Raw genomic sequence first — 25,806 nt, forward strand, 5'->3', positions numbered from 1 at the left:
CGTCTTTATGCGCTGCTCCTTAATTAGACCAGGAAACGCCTCAGACGTGCCAGAATCAGGAGTCCGCCAATGTGCTGCTCAGAGCGCCACGCTAATCCGGCTACCGAGGCGGCTACGACACGACGGCTGTGGTGCTCGCCTCTTTTGTTTTGAAAAGACGTTCATTGTCTGTTGCCCACAAACACACACCCAGATTATCAGTCACTCTGTGTGAGCCTGTGTGTTAAAACAGAGGACAATAGACAGATTCACTTAAAACCCATTGGTGCCAACCCTGTTAGCCAGGTCTTAGTCAACAAACAAGCAAACAAAGAACCTCAGAGGGGGCAGTTTCCAAACAACCAGAAATGATCCAGTTTGTTAGTATAGAAACTTTGAGTCGGAAGAAGGCACCAATTCACTTTAAGAAGTTTCTTTCTTTCATTCAACAGTATTTAAGATCATGAATATTTGCATGATATAGGCATTCAGGATTTGATGCCTTTGAGTAGAAAAACGTGATGGTTCTGGTTTGTTGGTCACTTCCATCACGTCCTGCATGTATGAGTCTTTTGGAGATTCTTGAATCATCTTAGCAGATCTTCACACAGCTCAACTGAAGCCTGAGATCAAAGTCATGAAGGCAACATTTTGATTTTTTTTCTTTTCAGTGCAGTTTTGCACAACTTTTTTCTTACAGCACATTTTGTTCTCCCTCTTGGCTGTTGACATTTTCAATGGATCTCCTCTAATTGTGTTCCATTTGCCAAATATACACAAATCTTTGACTACATCAGACCTTTGTTTTTATTCTATAACACTGGACCTTTTTTTGTGATGGTTTGAACTTTGAGACCAGAAAACTATGAAAATGTTTACGTCTGTCTGAGAAAAGTGGATTAAGTGTGTAGTAACGAGTTTTACTCCCTTAAAAACAGCTAGAATCCTACTTCACAGATTTCACCTTCTGTGTTTTTTAGAACGTGACCACCGCGATAAATGAGGGAACACTTACTACAAATACTGGGACTGGATAGGTGTGACTGAGTGTGTTTGTGGGCTTTGGTCTACCAGGCAAACCCTGGGGGTGCTCGTCCTACCCAAAGTGATGATGGGAACTTTGTTGTTGACGGGGAGAATTGTGATGTTAAGGTCATAAACAGGAAGCGTCCCATGGAGGGGAACCGGTGGGGGTGGGGGATCTCCATGACAACAGCTATCTTTCGTGCCAGACTCGCCATCAGAGATGATGAGGGTGACAATGTCGGTCACAGGATCTGGACCGATCTCTCCTCCTGAACACAGACCATGGAGAAAAAAAAACATAAAAGTGAATTATATGAGGTTAGGGCTTCAAGTCATTGATGTCAATAATTCCTGTCATAGAGGAAAATCAGAATGAAGATTCAACAGTCAAGAAATTGAAGAAAGACCTACCATTTCCCAGGTTTTGTGAAGTTGACCAGAACTCACCTGAGTGCAGGTAGTAGATGTGTCCCTGTAACAGGTCCTGCTGGGAGAACTTGAACACGGTGATACCGTCTCTCTGCAGCTCTCCTATGTTAGGGGTCCGGGCCAGCATGTAAGTCAGCCTGGAGTCTTCGCTGTCACGGTCTGTGGCGGACAGGTAGTCCACAGTCAGCTGGATCCGCCCCCCTTCCCTACAGGTCAGATCCCGATTTAGACCCCGCCCCAACTGTGGGGGCTCATCATTTATGGGTAGGACCTGGAGGAGCACAGCAGATCCACACTCAGATCTATCGAAGGGTCAAAGAAGATGTGTCCTGCAGCTGTCTGCTTACATCTAGCACAAACACGAAATCAAACATCTGACGGAAGCGTTAAACATTTATTGTGATTATTGAAAACTCAAACCACCACAGGGACACACATCCATGTGTCTGCAGCTCAAACAGGTGCTTGGTTCTAATCCATCAGTTGACTCTGCGCTGAAGACGCATTGAACATCTCTGTTGCATTCTTTTCTCATGTTCAAACCTTCCTCCTCCATGTGTGGAGGAGCAGCAGATCTTCTCCAAGCTCCTCAGAAATGTTTAAGCTTCACCTCCTATCTCTGAGGAGACCCCAATCCCTCTAAAAATGTTCATTTCCTCTGCTTGTGTCTGTGATCTGAAACACACGTTAACACCTCCAGCCTGTGGACTCTGTTCTCCCTTTACCACAAATGACCTGCATAAAGTCCACATCACCTCAGACCTACCAATCCATCGGTTCATCTCATGTTCCATCCTCTATGACTCTTCATGACAGAGCATCGTGATTCTTCATTTGGGAAAAAGATTGATTGAATTTTCTGACAGAGAACCAGCGTTTCATCCTGACCCTGTTACATTCAGGTTTAAAATGTTCTAGTGGGAGCTGAAGGTCATGGATATATGAAGGCAAAAAGACCATCAGACGGTCAGATGGTCATTTTTGTTTGATTGCCTTTGGCTTCACCAGCTGTCATCTCCACGGCTTTTCAGATTTGATTTACCATCATTCAACAGTACTAAGTCTGACTTATATCCCCCTCTATGTAGTACATTTTAAAGTCCCACTCAGACTTTGATGTGATTGGGAAGTGTGTCATACAAGAAAATAAAACCACTGTCAGGTTAAATGCTTGTTTGTTTATTTTTCTTTTTGGCTAATTTCTTCAGAGATCACCACAGGGATTCCCACTGAGATGTGTTAAGTATTATGGCAGATGTTATTCTTTAGCTCTTTGCATGTGCCTAAATGTGACACAGGCACATGGAAACTGCCCCCATGAGGTTTCAATCGAGGACTGTTGATGGAGATCCAGAATAGCTTTTATGGATTTGTGAATTCTGAGAACACGTCTGTTTTCCATGAACGCCAGCATAGCGTACAGCACCTATACTCAGATATGCAGACGATGAGCGCATCTCGCCGTGGGGATTCACCTGAATGTGCAGGACGACCTCTGCGAAGTTCACGCCGTCTGTCACTTTCAGACCCACCTCATCCTCGGTGCTCTCAGAGTCATCATGAACATACCTGCAACACAGGATGTGGCCATCAGCTAAATCTTTACCCATTTTTTGTTGTATAAAGGTTAATGTATCCCCCTTCCGTTTAGTAAACCTCAGCCATGTCTCCCTCTGTCTTCCAGATTGATTCAATGGATCGTTCAAACCAAAAATCTCCTCTCCTCCACCTATTTACAAAGTCAGTCTGGTCCAGGGTTTTGAATCCAGGTGTAGCTTAGTCAAAAAAACAAGTTTCAGACTTAGCATATTACAACAATAAATGAAACCAAACACCCATTAGAAAAAATAAGCAATTATTAAATTGGTATTTGAATACTTAAATGAATAGATTATACTATTATAAAAATATAAGAAATTTTACAAGATTTATAAATTACGACAAAGCAGTACCAGAAGTACCTGCTGGCAAAACCCCATAGACTTAGTCATTTTATTTGTCAGAAAGACCATTCTTGCTCTGATACCTTTTTCTTAGCATCTTTTTGTTCATTCTAAAATTTTCAATGATATTTTTTGCTGAAGCACAAGTTATTCAAGTTATAAACTGACCAATCAGATGCCTCAATAAAAGCATGTGATGCCCGCCGGCCCCCACCTCATACATGATTGTCAGATTCTCCCGAGGTGCTTCAGCGGAAGGGGTGTGGACTTCATACATGCTTACTCATGATTGGTGACAGTGGTTGCCATAGAAACTTGGACCAATCACTGTTGACTGGCTCCAAATGGCAGCGCCCGTATCACAGAAAAATGACCACTGAATTGGCTTCATTTTGCTGGAGCCAGACGTAAGGCATTTTCTATGTGTGATGTCAGCGGCTTTGTCCAGTGATAGACAGCATCTTGTCTATGGCCACATCAAGCAGCCATGCAATGTTCAAAAAACAAGAACTGGAAAAAACAGAATTTGGAGATAAATGTAAATGTGAAATTCTGCTGAACTACATTATTTTAAATGTTAATTACACTAAAATGTCAATGTTTATTTTAAATTAGGCTGTGTGTTTTATTTTATTTATGTATTTTGCTAAAAGAAATTCAGATTTGGACAAATAGTTATATCCACAAAAAAATTAGTTGTTCTTTGTAGGATTTAAAAAATTAAATTGCTGCTTAGTGGCTAGCACAGTTAATATTAACTTTAAATCATAACAAGTCCAAAATCCTTATTAATTCAAAAGTGTAAACCATAACTTGTATCTCCCGTTAACCTAATTTAAAATTAGGCAGCAAGTACCCATCACCCAACCTAGAGTACTGTCACCAGTTAACGAAGATTAATTAGTGGCTACATGGGACGGTTGTCACACAGGTATAAAAAAATGATGTGTTTTGTCACCTGAGCCGCAGTCCTCTCAGATCCTGCAGACTGAAGCCTTCTCCCTGCAGCAGAACACGACCCTGCAGCTCCAGTCGACCATGAAGAGCTGTGTTCTGGACCTCCACCCTCAGTGCCTCCTCCCGGCTGTCCGGGTCATGGACCAGCAGTTGCTCCTCTGTCACAAAGGTCGCTCCGCCCTCCTCCACCTGCAGTATGTTAGTGAAGGCCTGAAAAGCCAGCAAAAGAATTTTCAGAAGATGAGTGGAAAAGACCGTCTCAGATGTTTATTGCGAATCTCAAACAGGAAATCTAACCTCAGGTTTCTGATTGTCCACGGGGTTGATGGTTATATTGAAGGTGAGCCCAGAGATGGTGCCGCCATGCTGGTTGACCACAGAAAAGGCAAACTGGACGAAAAGCGGCTGATTTCCGATGTCCTCCATGGGAGGTATGAAGGCCACTTTCATGTGGTCCACTGCATGCTGGGAGAATGGATGACACCGTCATTATCCAGGACTTGTTTATAAGTGACCCCATGTTTTCTTCAAGCTGGTCTGAAGATCAAATTATTATTTCATCATTTTGTTGTCAAGTGAATCCCCTGAGAGCTCATGTGGATTTACAGCGACCAGAGCAGAAATCCTTACAGATCTGTGTTGGCTGGTAGACAAAGATACATTGAAATGATGCATCAGGAAGAGAACATTTACTTATTTGTCTAGTCAAATGTAGTTCAGTGATCATTTCCAACAAGCTCCACCCACTGTGAGATCATCTGCCAGCCTATGTGACCTCAGATGATGCTTTCTCTGAAGAACTGAAGGATGGAGGATTTGCATTTGCTCATGTGGGCCACATGCAGGATCTGCACCTTCAGTTCAACTACCCCAGTCATCACAGCTGATGAAGCACAGAACTGGAACCTTTGTTTCTTTGTTTCTAGTGGATTTCCACACAGATGATGAAGATGACAACAGCTTTGATGTGTGCTGCTCACCTGTGTGAAGGACTTCAGGCCTGGCACCATGTGGTCTTTCTTCATGTTGTTGGTGCTGTCGCTGTAGATCAGACGTCCTGCATCCATCATTCTGAAAAGAACAAAACCACACAAACATGAGGCAGGGTCCCTCCTTCTCTGCGTCCTGGAGGTCAGCTCGGTCTCCTCACTCGGGGCGCGCTGGGCTGAAGCACGGCTGCGTAATGATGAAGGTGAGGTCTGCACCTGGGTCCTCCGAGTCTGTGAAGTGGAGGTGAGCCTGGGTGATGAAGACAACCTCTGTCTCCTTTACTGTAAGTGAACGAATGGTGCCAGAGACCTCCACCGGCAGCTGGTCCTTCACAGGGAAGATGTAGATCACCATAGTCTACATGCAGGGAGGACAATAGGTCTGAGACGGATTCTGGAAACGTCATCATGTTTCTGGTCGGATCTTCTGCCTTACATATGTCTGAGAAAGGTGGGGCGGCTGGTGACTGTCAGCCAGAGTAAAGTCGAAGAAGTCCTGAAATGTCTCCTCTCCTGAGTGTTGATAGAAGATCCGACCCTGGGTCAGGTCCCTCTGCAGGAAATGATCCACTGGTACAGCTGCAAACAGCTGCAGGTTCAATACACCAAACAGAGATGAACTTTCCACGTTCTTGTCTCTGCTCCGAACAGTCTCACCATTCTCCAGGGTGGAGGTTCTCCTGATCAGCTGCCCTGCCCGAGGTGGGGAGATGATGTGGTACAGGATGTGATCATCGCTGGAGTCCAGGTCTGAGGCGAGAAGCATAAACTCCTCGAGCCGCACGGCCCCGCCTTCCTGCACCTCCACTGCCACGTTGTTAATGAGAAAAGGCGGAGAGTCGTCCTTTGGGAGGATGTTTATGGGGAACTTGTGCCGGATGCTGCGACGGCCATCACTGATGCGGAACACAATGTGGTCGTGGGTGGTGTCGCTGTCAGAGTGGTGGTAGACGACCACACCCTCTTTCAGGTCTCGTACTTGAAACATGAAGGCCTTTCCTCCTGCATCAGCAAAAAAAAAAAAAAAAAAGAGCATGAGAGGAGTCAAAGTTTTCTTTTTAGAACAGGAGGAGGAGGCTGACAGCAGACAGGCCAGATCAAGATCATCTTAGAGTTTTAAATTCAAATAACAGTGGAGTGACAAACTGCATTTTCTGAGTGTATGACTTCTGCACCTGAACAATAAATCACCTCACTGAAAGACAAACCTTCACCATCAGATTTTTACCTCATTCTTTTTTTTTCATAAGAAAAAATGTACGAATGAATATATATTAGTATTGTATGTGCAGGTGTGTATTTCTCCCAATATTTTTTTGAGACGTGTCTGTATTTTATGTTTCTAAACAAGCATACATTATGTGTAGTTATGTTTACTACACATGAAATTGTAGTAGGTTTAGGGGATGTCATCTGGACTTGGTTATTAAAGTTAGAACTTTAATAACCAAGTCCAGATGACACCTAAACCTACTACAATGGAACCAACCTGGATGAATGAGAGTCTTCATAGATACACATGAAATGCAATTAGTTATGTTTTCTTTTTTATATTTTCCTTTATGTACTTATGTACTTATATATATATATATATATATATACACACACACACGTGTATAATGTGTTAATGTATTCACATGTTAGTAAATTCTTATAGTGGCAATCAATAGTGTTTTGTTTGTATTTTTTTTTTTAGAATATTCACTATTTTTGTTCCTTTCACCAATTTATGACAGTTTATTTAAACTGCTGTGACCAAATAATGATCTTCAGAATCAAAAACTAGAGTCTGAGTCAAATTCAGTTCTGAGAATACGAGACATGCTCTCAGAAAATAGTGTAAACAATTAAGAAAAACTGTAAATACGTTTGTAAAATCTGCACATACACACACACAAAAAATGACTGTGTTTATGACGACACATGTAAGTACTGGAGGATGATTGACTGAACGCGTACAAATGATTTTCATTGTTATTTACATTCTTTTAAACAACTGAGGTATTTTTATTAAAAAAAAAAAAATCCTTTCTTTTAAAAAAAGAACAGTACCTGGCGATATTGTTGTTATTGTTGAACAAACAGCTTCTCATTTTCCACATGTCAAGAAGTGCCTGCAGATCAGGTGGAAACGTGTCCTCAAAGCGGAAGTCATTCCGGTTCTCTTCCAGGACAAACTTCTGTTGAGGTGTGTTCCGGTTTTCCTCATTAGAATCAGAAGTGTTAGAGTCCCAACATGAGGCGTGCTGTCCTACATGGAGGAAGCGCCTGTCCATCTGTCAGCTGTGCTCTCTGGGAGCGTGTGCCGTCCGCATGGAGGCTTTCCAGCCAAATTCTCACACTTTGATTCAATTACGTTTGCAGCGTGCGCCTTCCTGCCATCGTCACCTGAAAATAACAGGTTTGAGTTGGCGCCTCGAGGCACGGCGGGCTCCTGTGCCCCCCGAGCTGCGAGCACTGCCGGGGCAAACACGGCCCCCGTCCCACCGGCCGCGTGGCTGCCAGGACGAGGGACTTCCTGTCTGAGCGGGAGTGCCAGAGACACAGAAGGTCAGCTGACAGATTGAGAGACATGCGTTTGTGAGCCCGAACCTCATTAACGACGTCACCAAAGGGAACCGGAACGCAGTCCAAGAGACAGAAACAACCTGGTAATTGGGCCCAAAGGTGGCGTTGGGCAGCAGGCCCATAAAGAAGAGGACGTGCGTATGGTTGTGTGTGCACGTGGGACAGGCAGACGTCCATTTGGCTGAAGGCATTGCAGTGCAACTTCCTGGCACGCTAACACTTTAATGGACCAAGCCAAACTTTATCTGAAGACAAAAACAGACAAAGAAGGGAAAAAAAGCACGTAGGAGAGGAAGAGGAAAATAGATCTAATGCCGATGAAGGTGTAGAACCTGAAGAAGGGGGAGGCTGGATTCTAGAGCTTGTGAGTCTGTGTGATGGGTTAGATCTGGGTTAAGATTGTGAGTCTGTTTGATGGTTTGTGAGTCAGTGTAATGAGTTGTGAGTCTGTTCAATAGGTTGTGAGGCCATGTGAGCCTATGTGATGGTTTGTCAATCTGTTTCTCGGGTTGTAAATTCTTGTGAGTCTGTGTGAGGCTTTTGGAGTTTGTGTAATGAGTTGTGAGTCTGTATAATGGGTTGTGAGTCCTTGTGAGTCTGTGTGAAGGTTTGTGAGTCTGTGTGAAGTTTTGCAAGACTGTGTCATGGGTTGGAAGTCCTTGTGATTCTGTGTGATTTTTTGTAATTTTGTGTGATGGTTTGTGAGTCTGTGTGATTTTTTGTGATTCTGTGTGATGGTTTGTGACTCTGTGAGTCTTTGCAATGGCTTCTCAATGTAAATCAGTATAAGTCTTTATTGTAGTTTGTGAGTCATTTTTGATGGTTTGTGAGTCTTTGTGTGTGTGTGGGTGTGTGTGTGATGCTTCCTTGTGTCCATGAGCAGATTTTCAGAATAGACTGCTTCTTGTTAAATCCAGGGTTAAACCGCTTCCTGAACCCTTGTTGGAGAAGGCTCAGTCTTCAGATAAAAGGTTGATCCAGGAATCAGGTCCAGGCTGGACCTGCTGTATGTTCCATCTGACCCTGAGAGCAGCATCTAGCTGGGAAGAATCTATCCTGCCCTCCTAGATGCCCTGAGGTGACCCCTCCCCCCTCCTGGCTGGTAGCATGAAACCTGTTTGGGGACAGGGCATCTGCTGCATGTGCACGTCAGCATGAAACACCAGAAGTTGCTCCAATCTGCTGCATGCCACCGCCATTCGGACAAAGAGGCGGGCGCCACACTCGCCGGGCTGGAAGGGACAAACAAGGATGGAGAGGCGGCCCCTGGCAAAGTGGCCCCAGCCCCATTTTCCACCTGATTAGGAAGAACGAGCCGGGACACTGAGACATATGCTTCCATGCTCCCTTATGGAAAAAAGCACATGGAGGGAAAGAGGCGGAAACAACCAGACAAGAGTTTCTGGAATTCAGTCTGCAAAGTGTGAGAGGCTGAAGGAGGAGGAGGAAGAAGAGGAGGAGGAGAGCAGAGGATTCGCTCAGTTCTGCTCGACATCAGGTTCAGGGTTTACAAGGATGAAGCTGCAGTCAGAACCAGATGCTAGTCAGGGTCGTGATTCTGCAGGAGTCCAGTTCCCTTGAATTAATTATAATGCTGGATGCTCCAATGTTTCTGTTGTGATCTTCTTGTTTTGTTATTTAAAAAAGAACAAAATTGATCTCAAAAACCAAAAGGTACACATAGCAAAATGAAAAAAACAAAAATATCTAAGAAAAGAGCAGAAAAAGAACAGGTAATAATGAATATTAATTCATATTTATTATTATTATTGATATTATTATTATTTCATTATTAATAATATTGTATTATTATTGTTGTTGTTTTATTATTATTATTATTATTGATATTATTATTAGCAGTAGTATTGTTATTATTAGTAGTAGTAGTAGTAATAATGATTATTATCAATGTTCTGAATCTACTATTAATAATAGATAATAAGAAAGGAAACAGATCACAGAGGGACTTCCTTACAAGATATAAAGATCATCTACTATTTTTGCCCACATTATGTCCTGTTTGTGAATGCCTGCAGTGGGTAACCCAAAGATACCTTGAGCAAAAAGTAGTCTATTTTAGTGCTACAAGTTTCTACAAGTTGACTTAGTGCAGGGAGACCTCTTTATCAGGGCTGACCAACCCTGGTCAGCCCTGATAAAGAGGTCTCCCTGCACTGCTTGATTCTGACTACCTAAAATTAGGTGTGTTCAGGCTATCAAGATGTCGTAATCACAGAGAGTCTTACGGAGCGTCTGAATCATTTACCCCTCACGCTGAGCCGTCCATGCTGAGGGCCATCCACCGCCACCAGGAATACAGCATCAATGTTGTCGCTGTCCACGATCTGCAGCTCCTCCCATGTAATTGGTCGGGACTGACCCTCCAGCAGGTCCAGACCTGAAGCACCACAGATGGATTTTGATGTTCTGCTTAAGTACAAAAACTACAAATCCAACAGTTCTCTGATAAATTAAGTAAATGAGATAGGGACATAGTCAGACTGTGACTTCCCTGTGATGTTACTTAAAGCTGCATACCCAGGTTCCAGGACACCCTGGGTGCGATGGTTTCTGATGGCCTGATGGAGATGTGCACCAGCATGGGTGGACTGGGAAGGAAGGAGGTGTCTATCGCCTGAAACTCCACCTACATTGGAGTATAGTTGTTTAAGTTCCGTCAGACTTCAGGTAAAAGCAAGCTTGCTCCATAGCCAAACATGTTAAATGTAGAGGTTTGCCGTGGACTGCTTTGCTGGGTAATCACTTTCATTGTAATAAAACAAAAAGAGTGATTATCATGGAATTTCTCAGTGTTTAATGCCTCAGATGAGTTCTTAATGAAGCAACATCACCAGTCTGGAGGTGTGTACACACTTGGCATACCCAGGAGCTGTGAAGATGCAGTTCAGCTCAGAAAATTACTTCATCCCAAAGATTTTAATGCCATCTCCTTTTCTTATAACCCAAACCATCCATGGTCTGGTCTTAAGTACAGCCCTACCTCAAAGTCCCGGCGGTGGGGGGAGCTGCTGTTGGGCGGCTGGTATGCTATCTTCAGGTGGTGGAGGTCAAGCCAGCTGAAGGACTGAATGGGTCTGGTGTGGTCGTCCAGGTGGGTGATGTAGCCCTCCCCGGGTGGGACAGTCACGTTGAAGACCAGCTTCTCCTTTGGTGACTCGTGGTCTTCGGCGTCCAACGCTGCCGTGGTAAACGGAGTCAGGATGAACTGGTCTACCTCCAGGATGAAGGAAGCCATGAATCCTGCTTTGGGGGGTTGGTTCTGCATAGCACCAAGGATCAGAACTGGCAGCCACACAGCCTCTGACTGAAACAAAGGAAGCATCTCAATAAGTTTCCATGTTAAAAAACCTGTTCACATCAACACTTGGCACACAAAAATCAACATGTTTTTTCACAGTTGGGAGTGTGGATGTGTCAAAAGTAGAACAAGTTTTTTTTGTTATCTTAATGTGCTAACACATTTTACAAGGATCTTTGAAGCCTTTTAAACTTTACAGAACCTCCTGCTCCTTGAAGTGTGGCATCACCTTTCTGGCTGCCAATCAACTGTGCCACTGATGGCGCCAAGAAAACATTCAGTAGACGTGACACAATCCACTCTGCTTTTAGAGGCAGAGGAAAGCCTCCACACATCCTTTTCCTCGACCACAACATAGTTTAAAGCTGACTGAGATTAGTGCAACCCTGACCTCCAGCAGAACCCTGGTAGCCTGCTCACGCAGCTCCACTCTGATGGAAACATAGTCGATCTGTGGGGTTGGAGGACTGAGGTGTTGGTACTTCAGACCCAAGCTCAAGAAGTCCTGGCAGCCTGTTTTTAGATGGCGGATGCCCTCTGTGTCATGAAGACAGGGCTTGTTTCCAGGACACAGTGCCACCTGTCGACCTGGAGGATCAGAGCAAGAGAATGCAATAAACAAACGTGGTCATATGATGTTTCTGATGTTTAAAAAATATATATTTTGAGTAAACTATTGAAATTCTTTAAGTTTCCTTTTTTTTCCCAGATAACCTTTAGGGCTTAATTTCACTAAATCCAAGTTCATTTGTAACAGTTTAAAATATGTTTAGCTTTTATTTAGCCTTTTTCTTATTTAACCTCTTTTTAAAGATTTTTTCTTGCCAAAATTAACATTTAACATTCAATTAGCTTTTTATCATTGTTTTTTTCTGATTCAAATGTATGGAATTATAGTGTGTAAGATTCCTTGTGTTCAAGATTCACCATAATTGTATGTTATATTTGTGACTAGAAGATTTTAAACTCTTCAGGCCTGAAACAATTTCCACTTTTATATAAAATATTCTTCAATGATTGTTTTTCCATTTTAGGTGATGCTAGATTAAATGGAGTTCTGGATGTAGTGGTACACTGTAGGGGTTAAAAGCTCTACTTTCAATGTAGAGCCCCACTTTAAGGAAAAATGATCACAGCCAGATAATTTATTGTTTTAGAACAAAGTCCCACTTCAATCATCTTTTGATCTATTCTGGTTTGTGTACTCCTTTTTACTGATTGGACCATGGGTCTGGAATAAATTCTATCCATCTATCTATCTATCTATCTATCTATCTATCTATCTATCTATCTATCTATCTATCTATCTATCTATCTATCTATCTATCTATCTATCTATCTATCTATCTATCTATCTATCTATCTATCTATCTATTATCAAAGCATTCCCATTGGTCTTTTGATTATGTTGATGCCATTTTCAGCCAAAATAAATAAAAACCTGTGTTATTTTCTAGGACATAGTTTCTGCAGAGCGGCAGAAGTTCATTTGAAATTCACCTCTGAGATGTGGGCGGGATCGTTGGAGCACATTACCACTCCCTCTTCCCATCATCCATCTGTTTACACTCTCTCCCGCTAGCTTACAGCTCCGCACAATCCTAAACTAACATTATTGGTGCAACAAAAACGTTTTTTAATACAGATTCCAGCTCAGACGAAGAAAACAAAGATGTACATGGATCTGTTTGTCTGCAAGTGGGTGTATCAGAAAGGGTTTTCTTTACTCCACCCTCCTTTAGAATGACAGTGACCTTCTTGTACCTTACAATTCAGCTGTTTTACAAAACACAGTAAAGCCTGATCCTATCGGCGTAAAAGAAATATTACTTTCTGTTATTATGCTGATACATATTAGTTTGTATTTGTTTAAATGAATTGTGTCTACTAGGTATGCATAAATTTTGCATGCCTGGGTGATTGGCTCTGTGTAGAGGACGAGATCACTAGACTTTATGTAATCGATTCAACTATGACAGCTAAAACATCAGTAAAGATACATTATTTCCTGCAGTTTTTGATAAAAACACAGATCTCTGATGCAGGACAGAGAACCAACCTTTCCTGTGTGGGGCGTTGTCCTCCCTGACCAGCTGACCTGCAGATGGGACGCCAGTGTCGCTGGTCATTAACCTGACGGTGCAGATGCGGTCAGCAGCAGCCTTGATGGTCAACATGGAGCTATTGATGGCGTTAGATAAACCCAAGAACTGAGGAACCACAAGTGGCGTGCTGCCTAGCGTCACGACACCAGACTGAACGTCTACCACCTGGATCTTGAAAATCACCACCTCCACCTGCGTGTCCACGGATCTGAAGCTGAACACAGAAATGGTGAGCTCTAGATGGACCTGGTAGATCTTTTAGACCAGGGGTCTGCGACCTAAGACTCTGGAGCCACATGCGGCACTTTTATCCATCCGTTGTGGCACTTCGGCTTTACAGAAAAATGCTAACAACCTACATAAATAATGGCTTTGTAGTATTGGTGAATTTGTTTCCGTAAAGCAGTTTTTTATGCTTACATGTTTAGATGTTCAAATAACTGACTTTACATGTAAAGTTTGTTCTGATCTTCTGCTGAACAACAGTGTCTAGTAGCTGTTTTGAGAAATAGTACTTAAGGTATATAATTGCATTTATATGTAGAGATTAAAGAAAAGGATTTTATACCCATGTCAGAATGATAGCAAATGTCATGTTTGACTTTCTTGCAGTTTTAACTTTGTAAATCTTTGGACTGTAAATCTGCTACGACAGATCTGTGTCTTATTTTACAGACATAAAATACTTGGGTCCAGCTGACATACCTATAGACTCTCAGCATCACAGTGTCCTCATCCAGCAGAGGACTGCCGTTGTGGATGTACTTTACCTCATCCTCCAGGAAGTTGCAGTCAAACACCTGCAGATCCAACAGAACACAGTGATAACTCAGCAGACTCTCCAGTAGCAACAGCTCCAGGACTAACATGATCCTCTCACCTGTGGGCTCAGCTTCCCCACTCTCTGTGTCACTGGTTCGTTCAACACCACTTCCACTTTGCAGTCGGCATCCACGTCGGTGACGAAGCTCAGCTCAGACTTTGTGACGTAAATCATGCGGCCTCTGGCCACTTGCACTCCAGAGTTTACTGCAACCAGGGAGCGAGCACAGCCTGTTGGCACGATGGTCAGCAGCAGCAGCAGCAGAGACGCGGTGAGAGCCGCCATGCTGCCACCTCCTTCACTGATCTCTCAGCTGATGCAGAGCCGAGACGTCTTCAGCTTCATCCCCCTTACCTCTTCATCTGCAGCCTGAAACAAGAAAGAGATGGACGTCCACTCCATTTCATTACAGTCTGCACAAACTCATTGCATGCATGTGGATTTAATGTAAAAATATCCAAAGCTTGTAACCTCACCTGCATTGATGCCACAATAACCTTAAAAATGTAGACGCTTTCAGGCTGCAACCAATTTAACTAGTAAGAATCTGTGAAGAATAGATGCTGCTGTGGGAGTTATTAACCAGAATTAAGATATTTGAAGGGTTTCTATGGCAACAATGATGTATTTTTAAAAACTTACTAGCATCCTGAAAGTTAGCCTAAAAGAGAGATGAGTCTGTTATTGTATGGGTTGAGAGAGGAAATTAGCAGTTTGGAGGGGTGTCTTTGTTTGATGGAAAATAGCATCTGATGACCAAAGAAACAGGTCAGCTTCTTTCATGGCTGCTTTGGATGAACATGCAGAAATGTCCACGTCGATAATTTAAGTACATTCTTTATTTATTTATTTATTTGTTAACTGGTGTTTGTGCTTGCCACACCCACATTGTTAATACAATAACATTAAATCTGGCCTGGATGTTTTCAGTATGGTATTCTACTAACATGCTGGTCTAGGATTTTGGCAGTTCCAACATTTAGTCCTGAGAAGCAGGAGGTGAACCAAGACAGGAATTAGGATTTGCTGAAAGAATACTTAGTGTTCTACCCTAAATCAGGCAAAGCAAAGATTTGGCAAATATGTTTTGGCCAATGTATTTGAAAAATATTGGCATGACCACAAAAACCCCTTCATCATTTATCCCTTACAAAACTGGACCTGACACATTTTTCTCATGCGATTTTTAAATTACAGAAAAACTTCCAGCTTTGTCTAAACCAACGAGGCAGCAAACATGAGCTCAACACATCACCTTCCCCGAGGTTGGGAAAGTTGTTCTGAGGCCAAACACCTTCAGCTGCTCCTGGTGCCTTCAAAGAGGCTCGGAAAAATCTTTCCTCACTCAGGATCAGTGTCCTACTCAAACCCCAGGAAGCTGTAGTCCATACATTTCCCACATTTAACAGTACTACAACCCCCACCCCCCACCCATAGAGTAAGCGACAACACTCACTTACATCAGATCAACACCCTCTGCTCCTTAGCTCCTTAGCTTCAGTCTAGACCACTGCTCAACACAATGTCTGCTCCACTTTTGCAGAAAAAACTCCCAGCATGCAGCTGGCCGGCCAAGTTCCAGCCCCTGCCACCCCCACTTACCCACCCCCTTCATAAAAAGACTTGTTTACCCTCTTTTTAAACTCAAATCAGAGCCCAAAGCAGGAAATACAGGGTTAATGTCTGCAATCCCCCAGAGGCACATGGGCCAGTCGTTCAGCAGAGGGTGGGGGGATGTTCAGGATCAAACAAGGATCATAGCCTTCACTTCCTGTCGAGTTTGCTTCTTGGTTTGGCGTTTAAAAAGGATATTTTCATGTTTGATCAGACAAAAGCTTCATCTAACTATACATGACTGTACAGATCTGAGGGGGAAGGAGGGGTTTGTGCATGAGGTTCTGGAGGGCCAGGTCCCCCAACCTGACAACAGTTGAGCTGTTCTGCTCAGCTGACCCCCCTCTGAACTTTTGACCTAAGGATTAGCATGGTCATGGTCACACTTCCGGAAGTTCTACTGAGATTGATGAGTCAATTGAATCAAATGCAACATTTGACTTCCTTCTGTCTGGCAGATCACAGGCGTTTATGGTTTTTGACCAACAGGAACAGTTCTGCTTCAGAGGTTAAGCACATTCAAGAGTCTACAGACCCATGTTTCTATTCTTAAATTATTAATTTCTTTAATCTGAGAGGGATGAGCCCAGCATTCCAAAAATAAAAAAGAGAACCTGGAAACATGAAAGTCTGAACAACCAGAACTAAAACACAATAGCTGTGGTTTGAGTTTAGTGAAATTTTGGTCTATTTAATAGGAGGTTGTACTGAGAAGGAATCAGCTGCCTGCTGACAGGTGTAGAAGGAATTGATGCCAGGAGAAAGGATAAAAAAACACTAGGAAAAATAAATAAAACAGGTAAACAAAAGGTATAGAACAGATTCACTGAAATAAATTCCAGTGGAAAAAACAGTGGAAGGCTGAGGCGCAACCACCCACAGACCACTGAAAATGACAGACCAACAGAACCCTGGTGTTGATGGACCCATTAAGCACTGAAAAGGATTGACCTACTGAACACTGAAGAGGATTAACCTACAAAACTGAGGATGAGATGAGATAACTAGTTCCCTATCTGCAGAGCCAAGGGGAGTAGAGATTGGGTCGGAAGTGAACAAGTGGATGGCCAATTGCCCACAATTGGAGGTGACCATGTCCGAACACATTGTTTCCAAACTATTTGTTTGCATTGCAACAGTGCCATCAGTGCAGAATGCAAGAACCCATCCCTGCAATGCAAGAGTTAGTGATCTTAAAAAGGCCTTCTGGATCCCAGGTGGTGGCAGGAAAAATTTCCCTTCCACTTTCTCTGACCAGAGATCAGGTATGTTTGCATTGTTTAAGTCTGAGCTCGGTGCTGGACTTCTTGGCTCACCAGCTTTGGTAAAGGTGTAGAAAGGGACAGCATATGTCCCTTACAGTGATTGGTACTTTAGCCCCATCCAGTGTGGTTAGCTTACCCAGGGGAGTGGTTGAGACTCCCTGAATGGTAGCTTCCATTGCAACTCAGGGGGTGAAACCTATTCATCCAAAGCCATTGATTCAGTGGATTTGTCTTCCTTGCCTGTGGAGGAGCGAAACAAAGTGATAGTGATGATGACTTGCTATCTGATCACCCATGAGATCCTCTTTCTGGATGAGGTCCATGTGCAGCAAAGCTACCTATGCATCCCTCTCTCAGACTATGAGGTAGTGAAAGAGCATATTAAACATTTTCTTGGGTCTCAATTGATCAGGGAAATTTGCAGCCTGTATGCTTCTCACATTGTGCTTGTGCGAAAATAAAAGATGGTAGTCTTCACATGTGCATTGACTACCAACAGTTAAATAGCAAGTTGAGAAGGGATGCTTTTCCTCTCCCTCACATGAAAGTATCCCTGCACTCAGTAACTGGTACCCGCTGATTTTTTACTATGGATTTAGCCAGCGGGTACAAGCAAGTTCCGGTGTCAGAGGCAGATCGGTCCAAAACTGCCTTTTCCCTCCTGTTTGGCCCTTTCAAGTGGAACCGCATGCCTTTTCGACTGCAATGATCGCAGCACCTTCCAACGGCTGATGCAGTGCATGTTTGGTGACAAGCAATGCCAGTTACTTTTCTTGTATTTGGATGACATTGTGCTCTTTTCTTCCACAGTCGACCAGCACTTGGAGAGGTTGGATTTGTTGTTTGGATGGCTGAAGCAGGAAGATTTAAAGGTCAAGCCAAGCAAGTGTGCCTTTTTCCAACATTAGATGCACTATTTCCATTCCACTTCCATGTAACCTATGAACATCGTGTCTCCCACTGATCCTAATAAGTTGGAAGTGGTGGCCAACTGGCAAACCTCAAGTAATATTCCTCAGTTGATGTCATTTTTGGGCTTTGCCAGTTATTAGTTGGCCACTCCCTTGCATAGACTGGTTGCAGAGCTGGATTGTGCCAAATCCAGGAAGAGGCCTGGACGGTGTCTGTCAGAGCACTTGACTGATGAATGTCAGCAAAGCTTTTAGAGTCTCAAAGCTAAGCTTACTCATGGACCAGTGCTGTCCTATGCTGACTTTTTCCATCCGTTCATCCTTGAGGTCGATGCGTGTCGTAGGGGCCTGAGGGCAGTGTCATCTCAGTAAAGAATATGTGATGCGGCTCGTCACATATGCCAGCGGAGGCCTGCGGCCCAGTAAATGAAACATAGCCAGCTTGGCTACATGAAGTTGGAATTTCTGGCTTTAAAGTGGACTATGACCAAAAATTTCACAGAGTATCTCCTTGGGCAAAAGTGCATAGCCTACAATAACCCCCTCAGGACCATGCAATGTTGACCTTGTAATAAAATATAGGTCTGGGAGGAGCAACAAAAATACAGATTTGGAGTATGTCCTTCCTGCCTTCACCAACCCCCATCAGGCAACAGGGTGATCCCCTTTTCTTCTGATGACTTTTAATTGGGTCGGGTGCAGGTGCCCACTGATGGTTTAGTGCACAATTGGATCCAGGAACAACAGGCTCACTTAACCCTTGTGCTATCTTAGATGACCCCACCCTCACATTGACGTGTTCTCCCTACCATGACAAAGGTGGATAAAGGTGAAGAGGATTTAATGTAATCCATGGACACCAGTGAAGAGCAGAAAAAAGGGTTCAGCGCACTGTCTTGTTGGGTCTAGATGACCCCACTCCCAATGTTAAAGTGCGTAGGATAGCACAAGGGTTAAAAGCGCACTTGGTGGTGCAAGAAAAAGGTTGCAGGTTGGGGCAGCAGACAAGATGAACCATGACCAGCATGTGAGGGATTAGCTAGTCTTGATCCGAGGCTTTAGTACATGGGAGTACCACAAAATACAGGACCTAGGGAGTGTGGCGGTGCATAGGGTCCAGAGGGGACCTGAGGGAGGGTTGGTGTACACTATTGCGCCAACTGAGGATCTGGCTAGAAAAAACCGATCCCTTCTAAAAGCTGTAATGACAGAGATCCCCATGCAGAACAGTGGTGACATCCCGAGTTGTGATACCGGGTCAAGTTCGTCTCAAACAAACCAGGACGACTGGGCTGACAGGGATTTGTTTATGGTGAGGCCAGGCCACCTCTCTAGGGCAGAGGGGGTAGAACTCTCTTCTGAGCAACCCCCACGACTGGGACCAGCTGCAACTCGAAACCGGTCCAGCAGCAGCTGGGGACAATTCTCTGGCTCAATCAACTGACACAGGTATTAGCAGTGTGCCACTTCGTTACATCTCGAGTCCACGACTGGAAACCATTCTAACCTTCACAGACTTCCATGATCTGTAGAGGGTGAACATGGCATGACTTCTCATGCTGTATCAGTGTTCTTTAGGCCATGAATATAGTTTGTTCCCTTGTTTCTTTAAATCCATTTTCGGGGCAATGATGCAAATTGTTGGGGTGGACTGTTGCCGGTAATGAGCTAATTGGGTTGCTGTGTAGGTATTATCACTCCCATCCTGGTGCTGTTATTGAACACCTGGCCACCCATAGAAGCTGAGCTGGTTCTCCCTCCTTCTTGGCTGAAACCTTTCCTGGTTTCTGCTCTTCTGTCAGTGCAGGGGTTGTCACAGTGCCTCGTCGCACATCGGATTTGTATTCGACTGGAAAACCATAAATTGGACTGGAGCGTATGGCGCCCCACCCCCTCCCTTCAGGTGATATCCAGCGCTGTTTGGGTCTTTGGTGTGGAACCTGCTACTGTTTATTAGGGGTCTTGTTGCCTTTGTCGGGACTAATAGTGGATGCTTCATGTATCCCCCCCCCCAACTGCTCCACCATGACGCTGAGTCAGCCGCTGAGTTAGCGGCGTCCCCCTCTCCCAGTGCAGCTGATCACATGGTTGCGCAGGCACTCCATGTACTTGGTAACGCTTAGGTACTCATGTTATTTTTGCTCTTCTCCGTGGCAGTCCTGTTTAAAAGGGCTGACAGACTATATTGTTTTAAACTGGTTAATTGTTGGTTTTAATGTGTCTGTGTGCCAAATAGGGGGCTTTTAGTATGCTGTTTTTGGTTTCTTTTTTTCTTTTTTCTTCAGAGCTGCCTGCAACAGTGACTGGTGCTTAAGTTGAGGTTTCTTATGTGTCTTTTTTGTGCTGTGTTTTCTCCCTGGGCTGGATTCCCTTCACATCCTGTATATGCATGTGAGTGGGCTGTCTTGGCTGATTTGGTTATTTTTTAGTAACCAGCTCTCATTTGGGCTCTAGGCCCCTTGTGATTTTATCCAGTGTGTGCACTTTTTCACGCACATTAGGAGTGTCACTCTGTGCCTTAAATCCAGAAGCCTGTGCTTCTATGGAGAGAAATTAGACTCAGTCGGATTTGTGCGTGCGTAATTCTTGATTTGTGCGTAAATTAGGATCTGTGTATGCATATTCTTGCTTTGTGCATGCGTAAATTAGGATTTGTGCATAAATTTGGATTTGTGTGTGATTTGTTACTCACATAATACGTTTTGTGTATAAGTTAAAAAAATATAAAATGAAAAAAATACAAAATGCAATTTACGTATGCACAAATTAAGATTACAACAGCTTGAAACTACTTACACACACACATCTTTAAAAAACACGCACAAATCCCTTGTTACGCACACACGAAGCCAAAGTTACGCACGGATCTACCGTGAGACTGTTTTCACGTCTCACAAATCCGTCCGTAAGTGTTGCGTTTAAATACCAGTGGAATGCTCGGTCATTAGAATTTTCCTATCAGCCTTCCCTTCTCAACGTATTTCCTTCAGTGGGTGTAGCAGGGCTTTATAAAACTTTGAAGGAAAATAAAAATTATCGTCTGAGAATATGACGTTCACTTTTAAACGCTAATATATATGTTAAAAGTATATTATTCTCCGAGACACCGAATTGATGTAAAATGCGTAACAGGAACGACCAGTAAGGGGCACTGTTTTTTTTCTTCCGGAAAAATCAAAGGCAGTCAGACTGAGAGAGTCACGGGAAGAATGGCGGCGCATCTCGGTGGTCAGCGCCCGAAGTAAGTAGCCTCTATGTTCAACACTAACATCTACTGTCTTCATGTATTGATTGAGTCATTGTCTGGATACGTTTAGAAGGGAAGACTGATAGGAAAATTCTAATGACCGAGCATTCCACTGGTATTTAAACGCAGCACTTACGGACGGATTTGTGAGACGTGAAAACAGTCTCACGGTAAAGCCGTGCGTAACTTTGGCTTCGTGTGTGCGTAACAAGGGATTTGTGCATACGTAAATTGCATTTTGTATTTTTTCCATTTTATATTTTTTTAACTTATACACAAAACGTATTATGTGAGTAACAAATCACACACAAATCCAAATTTATGCACAAATCCTAATTTACGCATGCACAAAGCAAGAATATGCATACACAGATCCTAATTTACGCACAAATCAAGAATTACGCACGCACAAATCCGACTGAGTCTAATTTCTCTCCATATGCTTCCTCCTTCATCATTTAAGTGTGAGAGGTGCTGCAGCACAATCAGCGTCAGGCACTTTATGTCAGTCCAGCAGCAGCGTGTTTTGAGCGTCATTTATTGCAGAGGAGGCCCGTCTCATCCCTCATGCATTCATCTGGATGATAATTATTCACCGTGATCATCTTCCTCAGTGTTTCAGGATGTTTTCCGTCTGCTTTTGAGTCAGCTGATGCCATTTTTCCGTGTAGGGGCACAAACTTTGGTTATACAGATTAAGGAACCGGGCGACCAGCTGTTGCTCAGTGTTAAACATTGTTTTACAGCCGACAAGGATGCCGACAGGCCAGCATGATTGAAACTTCATGATTCAATGCTTGAAACTGTTAATTTTATTTGTATACAAAAAAAAATTCCGTTTTCTTGTTAGAGTTTTGTCGTGTGATAATTCTGAATTACTGAATGTTAAAGTTCAAGTTAAGGTGCATTAGAAGAGGAAATTACATGAGTGCAGCAGAGATATTGTCTTCCTATTTATGCTAGTGCATTCCCCTTTTTTTCCACCATAACTGTGATTGAAAATATTTTGTGTATTTAAACAAAAATTTTGAGACTAAAATATGTTGATATTTGAAACCTTTGTGTTGCTTTTCAAGCAGTTTCGTTTTTTTTAATGTGAAGTAAATATTGTGAAATTTTAATTATGAATAATATTATGAATATTATTAAGGCTGCACGGTGGCGCAGTGGTTAGCGTTCTTGCCTCATATGTGGTTAATTGGTTACTCTAAATTGTCCCTAAGTATGAATGGGTGTGACAGACTGGCAAACTCTCCAGGATGTCCCCTGCCTTTGCCCACAAGTGGCTGGGATAGGCTCCGGCAGCCCCATGACCCCGAAAGGGAACAAACGGATTAGAAGATGAATGAATAAATAATATTTACGTATAGCTTTTTGCAGTTTTTGTTGTGTGATAATTCTGATTAATTACTATTCAAATTTCTATACTTCAATCTTCTCTGTCTCTATCATAAGGAAAAAACCTAATTTCTGGGCTGGTCATTTCAGACACATCCATGAACCAGTTCCCTTTAACTTGAATTTCAATTGACCAGCCGTATGTTCTTAATAAAAGAGCTGCTTTTGGTCTTCGCCTGCTTTGTAGGAACTTGCAGACAACACTGTGGATGTGAATTGGACAAGAAGGAGTGAGACCACAGTGACATCTGCCATTACACGGCTCTAGGTTACTCTGGGAATTTTATGTTATAACTTTGCTAATCTGATCAGCACCACGAGGTGATAGTCAGTTAAGTGTCATTCAGTTTGATCATGTTTAGCTTGTCCTATGGCCCAGTACTGTGTGTCACACAAACCGAACTGATGCCACTCTGCTTCCCAGTAGTCAATTACCTCTAGTTTTAAACCACCAACAAGTTTGTGATTCAAATAAGTATAATTCATACAAATGTATATTTATCCTTCAAGTTCAGTAAAGACTTCATTATTAAAATGATAAACTTTTACATAAAAAAACATAAAGAACATTTTTGCCTAATTAAAATTAATTGCTCCAAGGGACAATTTATCAGCCAATTTCATCAATCAGTGTTTCATTTTGTAATTGAGAATCAATTAGATCATTACATTTTGTTAAATGTTAGTAGTATTGCTCAGCTTCTGTGAGTCAATCCACTTCAGTGTTTTATGGGTCGATCCTCTTCAGTTGTAAATGGATTGATTGCTTTTGTGTTCAATGGTTTGATACTCTTGAGTGCTTGGCAGTGTTGGGGATCTTACTTTAAACAATTAAGTGCTACAATTACTAGTTACATCCCCCTAAAAGTAATTGAGTTGCATCTTGAAAGTATTAAGTTACTCAGCAAAGTAACTCTGGTTTGTTTACGTCAAAATACTGCAATAAATTTTATATTTTTGCTCAGCTTTCCACAAACATAAAAAATAACTAAAGTACAATAATGTAATGAAAGTGACACTTCTAGTAGGCTGGTATAGTTCTACCAATGAAAACATCTATAAACCACGGACAAAAACTGATCATGAAAAATACAGCTTATCATAATACTGACATGTAGCTGTCAGTGTCTTTGAATTATTAGCTTAATTTTAAAAGTTTTCTTTACAAAAGATAGAGTTCAGTAACTGAACAAACAGAAACCCTTTTACAGTTTTTCTCAGTCGCTTTAGTACAATTCTCAGATCAGAATTGAAGTTTGCAAATATGTGTGTGCATTTCTCAAAACAATTTGTACAAACAGCAAAAAACTATGGATTTCTTGCAAAAGCCTGTAACTTGCTCAAAATCTTTAGTTCATCTCTCAAAACTAAGTCTATATGTCATTGAACATGTCAGTGCCATCAGAATGTCAAGTCCTTGTGTCATTGTGTACGAACAAGACAGTCAAATTACTTAGTCATGTTGTCAATATAGCTGTGTACTTTAGAGGGAAGTTCTGATGGAAACTATGGCTAAAGTTTTGATGACAATTATTGTAAAATGTAAGTTACACCTTTTTTGTTTGGTTGAAAGAGACTCGACAAGATTCACATTTACACTTTTATTGTTCATATTGTAATTTGTTGACAGACCATGTCATACCAACATAGAAAAAACCCACTGCAAACAGTAACACAAAGGGGAAAAAAAAGATAAGATAATATTCTGTACAACAGTACAGGCAGTACAGTAGGAATTGGTGTGGTCTTCCTACACCTCTTGTCGTTCCTGTATGTTAGGCCACAAATTCTCATCCACATCACAGCGAAAATCCTCTCTTGCAATGCAGCGAAATATGTTTATGACATTATGACAACTTGGTCAACCATTTTGCAGTTAATGACTTATGCGATGAACTAATGACTAGGTGTTTTGAGAAGTAAGACTATTGCACAGTGAACTATATAATACATTTTGATCACCATGACATAAACGATTGATAATGTAGCAAAGAGCAGAGAATTGTACATATTCATTTGCATGGATGTACTAAAGCAATTGCAACTTGTTCAAAGAAGTGAGAAACTGCTTATGTGATGTGCACAAGTGACATCATCATGTGAAGATGGAACAAATAGTTTTGAGAATTTCATTCTGCTCTGAGAATTGTACTAAAGCGACTGAGAAAAACTGTATCTGTCCTGAATCCCATGTCCAACTAAGACCTTCTGAATTGGTCCTCCTGTTGAAACCAAAGAAGTCTTTTTTCAGCCGGAGAGCAGACAGACGAGTTTTTTACAAAGCAAGAAAGAAAAGAGGACAGATAAGAAAAGCTCAACAAACCTGCAGCAGCTGAGCTTCTCTGTTCTGTCTGCTTTAGCTTCAGCCTCAGCACTGGCTGAACAAGTCTGAACATAAGCCAGAATGGAGAGAGAGTTTGCAGGAAGTGGAAGTTCTCCTCTTTTACAGCCCCTCTGTCTGCTGCTCAGATTAATGGACTGGGATCTGCAATCCCAGAAGAGGCTTGTTAACATCCCCATGCCTGACCAGCTCAGCTTTGATCTTCATGAAAGCTCATGTTCGCCTCTTAAAGGTTCCTCTGAGATGAGGGCGTCAAAGTCGTAATTTGTGTGGGAAACCTTTTCCCACACAATGGCCTGATGTCTCAGACACTTGCGTATTATTGTTCCTTCTGAGGACTACATTCAGATGTGGTTCCTGTTTAGAGAAGGGCTCCAGGTCTCTGTCTGACAGAATCACATCCTGGATGGAATCTACTCTCAGTCTGTTGGATCTGCATTCTTCATTAACGTGGACCCTCTTTGGGCTCTGATCCAGACTACATGTGCAGGCGTTGGGGGAATCCACCCTGTGTTAATGGAGAAACCAGAGGATCAGCTGAACACTAGTCCTCCCTTCAGTGAATTATGGTTCCTACATATCCAGCCAGAACTCATTTCCAGATCTTACAGTATAAATTAATACCAGCACAGTAAAAACTAATTGCTTTCACTGAAGGAATCTAAAATATTCTGTCTTTTTGTTTTAAGTGCAGTTGTAGAAAAAAACAATGTAGTCAAGGCTTGTTATATATGTATATATGATATATCTATCTATCTATCTATCTATCTATCTATCTATCTATCTATCTATCTATCTATCTATCTATCTATCTATCTATCTATCTATCTATCTATCTATCTATCTATCTATCTATCTATCTATCTATCTATCTATCTATCTATCTATCTAT

The 25,806-nt window shown here is 42.4% G+C and overlaps 1 protein-coding gene across 6 annotated transcripts in view; it reads right to left on the reverse strand.

The window, feature by feature from the left end:
• Positions 1-24,959, reverse strand: part of LOC101162917 (FRAS1-related extracellular matrix protein 1) — a 54,144-nt gene extending 29,185 nt beyond the window's left edge. For 3 of the 6 annotated variants that reach the window (XR_002873156.1, XM_023954062.1, XM_023954058.1), the window contains exons 1-17: positions 15,599-15,675; positions 14,196-14,507; positions 14,021-14,115; positions 13,270-13,529; positions 11,602-11,798; positions 10,893-11,216; positions 10,430-10,538; positions 10,158-10,289; positions 5,981-6,325; positions 5,760-5,902; positions 5,485-5,681; positions 5,315-5,405; positions 4,632-4,799; positions 4,336-4,544; positions 2,910-3,003; positions 1,453-1,705; positions 1,080-1,274 (exon numbers count right to left, since the gene is read on the reverse strand). Coding sequence is in view for 5 of the 6 variants with exons in the window: in XM_023954062.1 (XP_023809830.1) it covers positions 1,080-1,274; positions 1,453-1,705; positions 2,910-3,003; positions 4,336-4,544; positions 4,632-4,799; positions 5,315-5,405; positions 5,485-5,681; positions 5,760-5,902; positions 5,981-6,325; positions 10,158-10,289; positions 10,430-10,538; positions 10,893-11,216; positions 11,602-11,798; positions 13,270-13,529; positions 14,021-14,115; positions 14,196-14,423 (3,040 nt within the window). In the remaining variant the exon portion in view is untranslated. Of the gene's footprint in view, positions 1-1,079; positions 1,275-1,452; positions 1,706-2,909; positions 3,004-4,335; positions 4,545-4,631; positions 4,800-5,314; positions 5,406-5,484; positions 5,682-5,759; positions 5,903-5,980; positions 6,326-10,157; positions 10,290-10,429; positions 10,539-10,892; positions 11,217-11,601; positions 11,799-13,269; positions 13,530-14,020; positions 14,116-14,195; positions 14,508-14,614; positions 14,768-15,598; positions 15,676-17,153; positions 17,258-24,896 lie in introns of those variants that run through there. The other 3 variants (XM_023954059.1, XM_023954061.1, XM_023954060.1) reach the window with 3 other exon arrangements.
• Between the last annotated feature and the right edge of the window lie 847 nt (positions 24,960-25,806).

Source organism: Oryzias latipes, chromosome 4, assembly GCF_002234675.1.
Source record: "Oryzias latipes chromosome 4, ASM223467v1".
Classification (NCBI taxonomy): Eukaryota; Metazoa; Chordata; class Actinopteri; order Beloniformes; family Adrianichthyidae; genus Oryzias; species Oryzias latipes.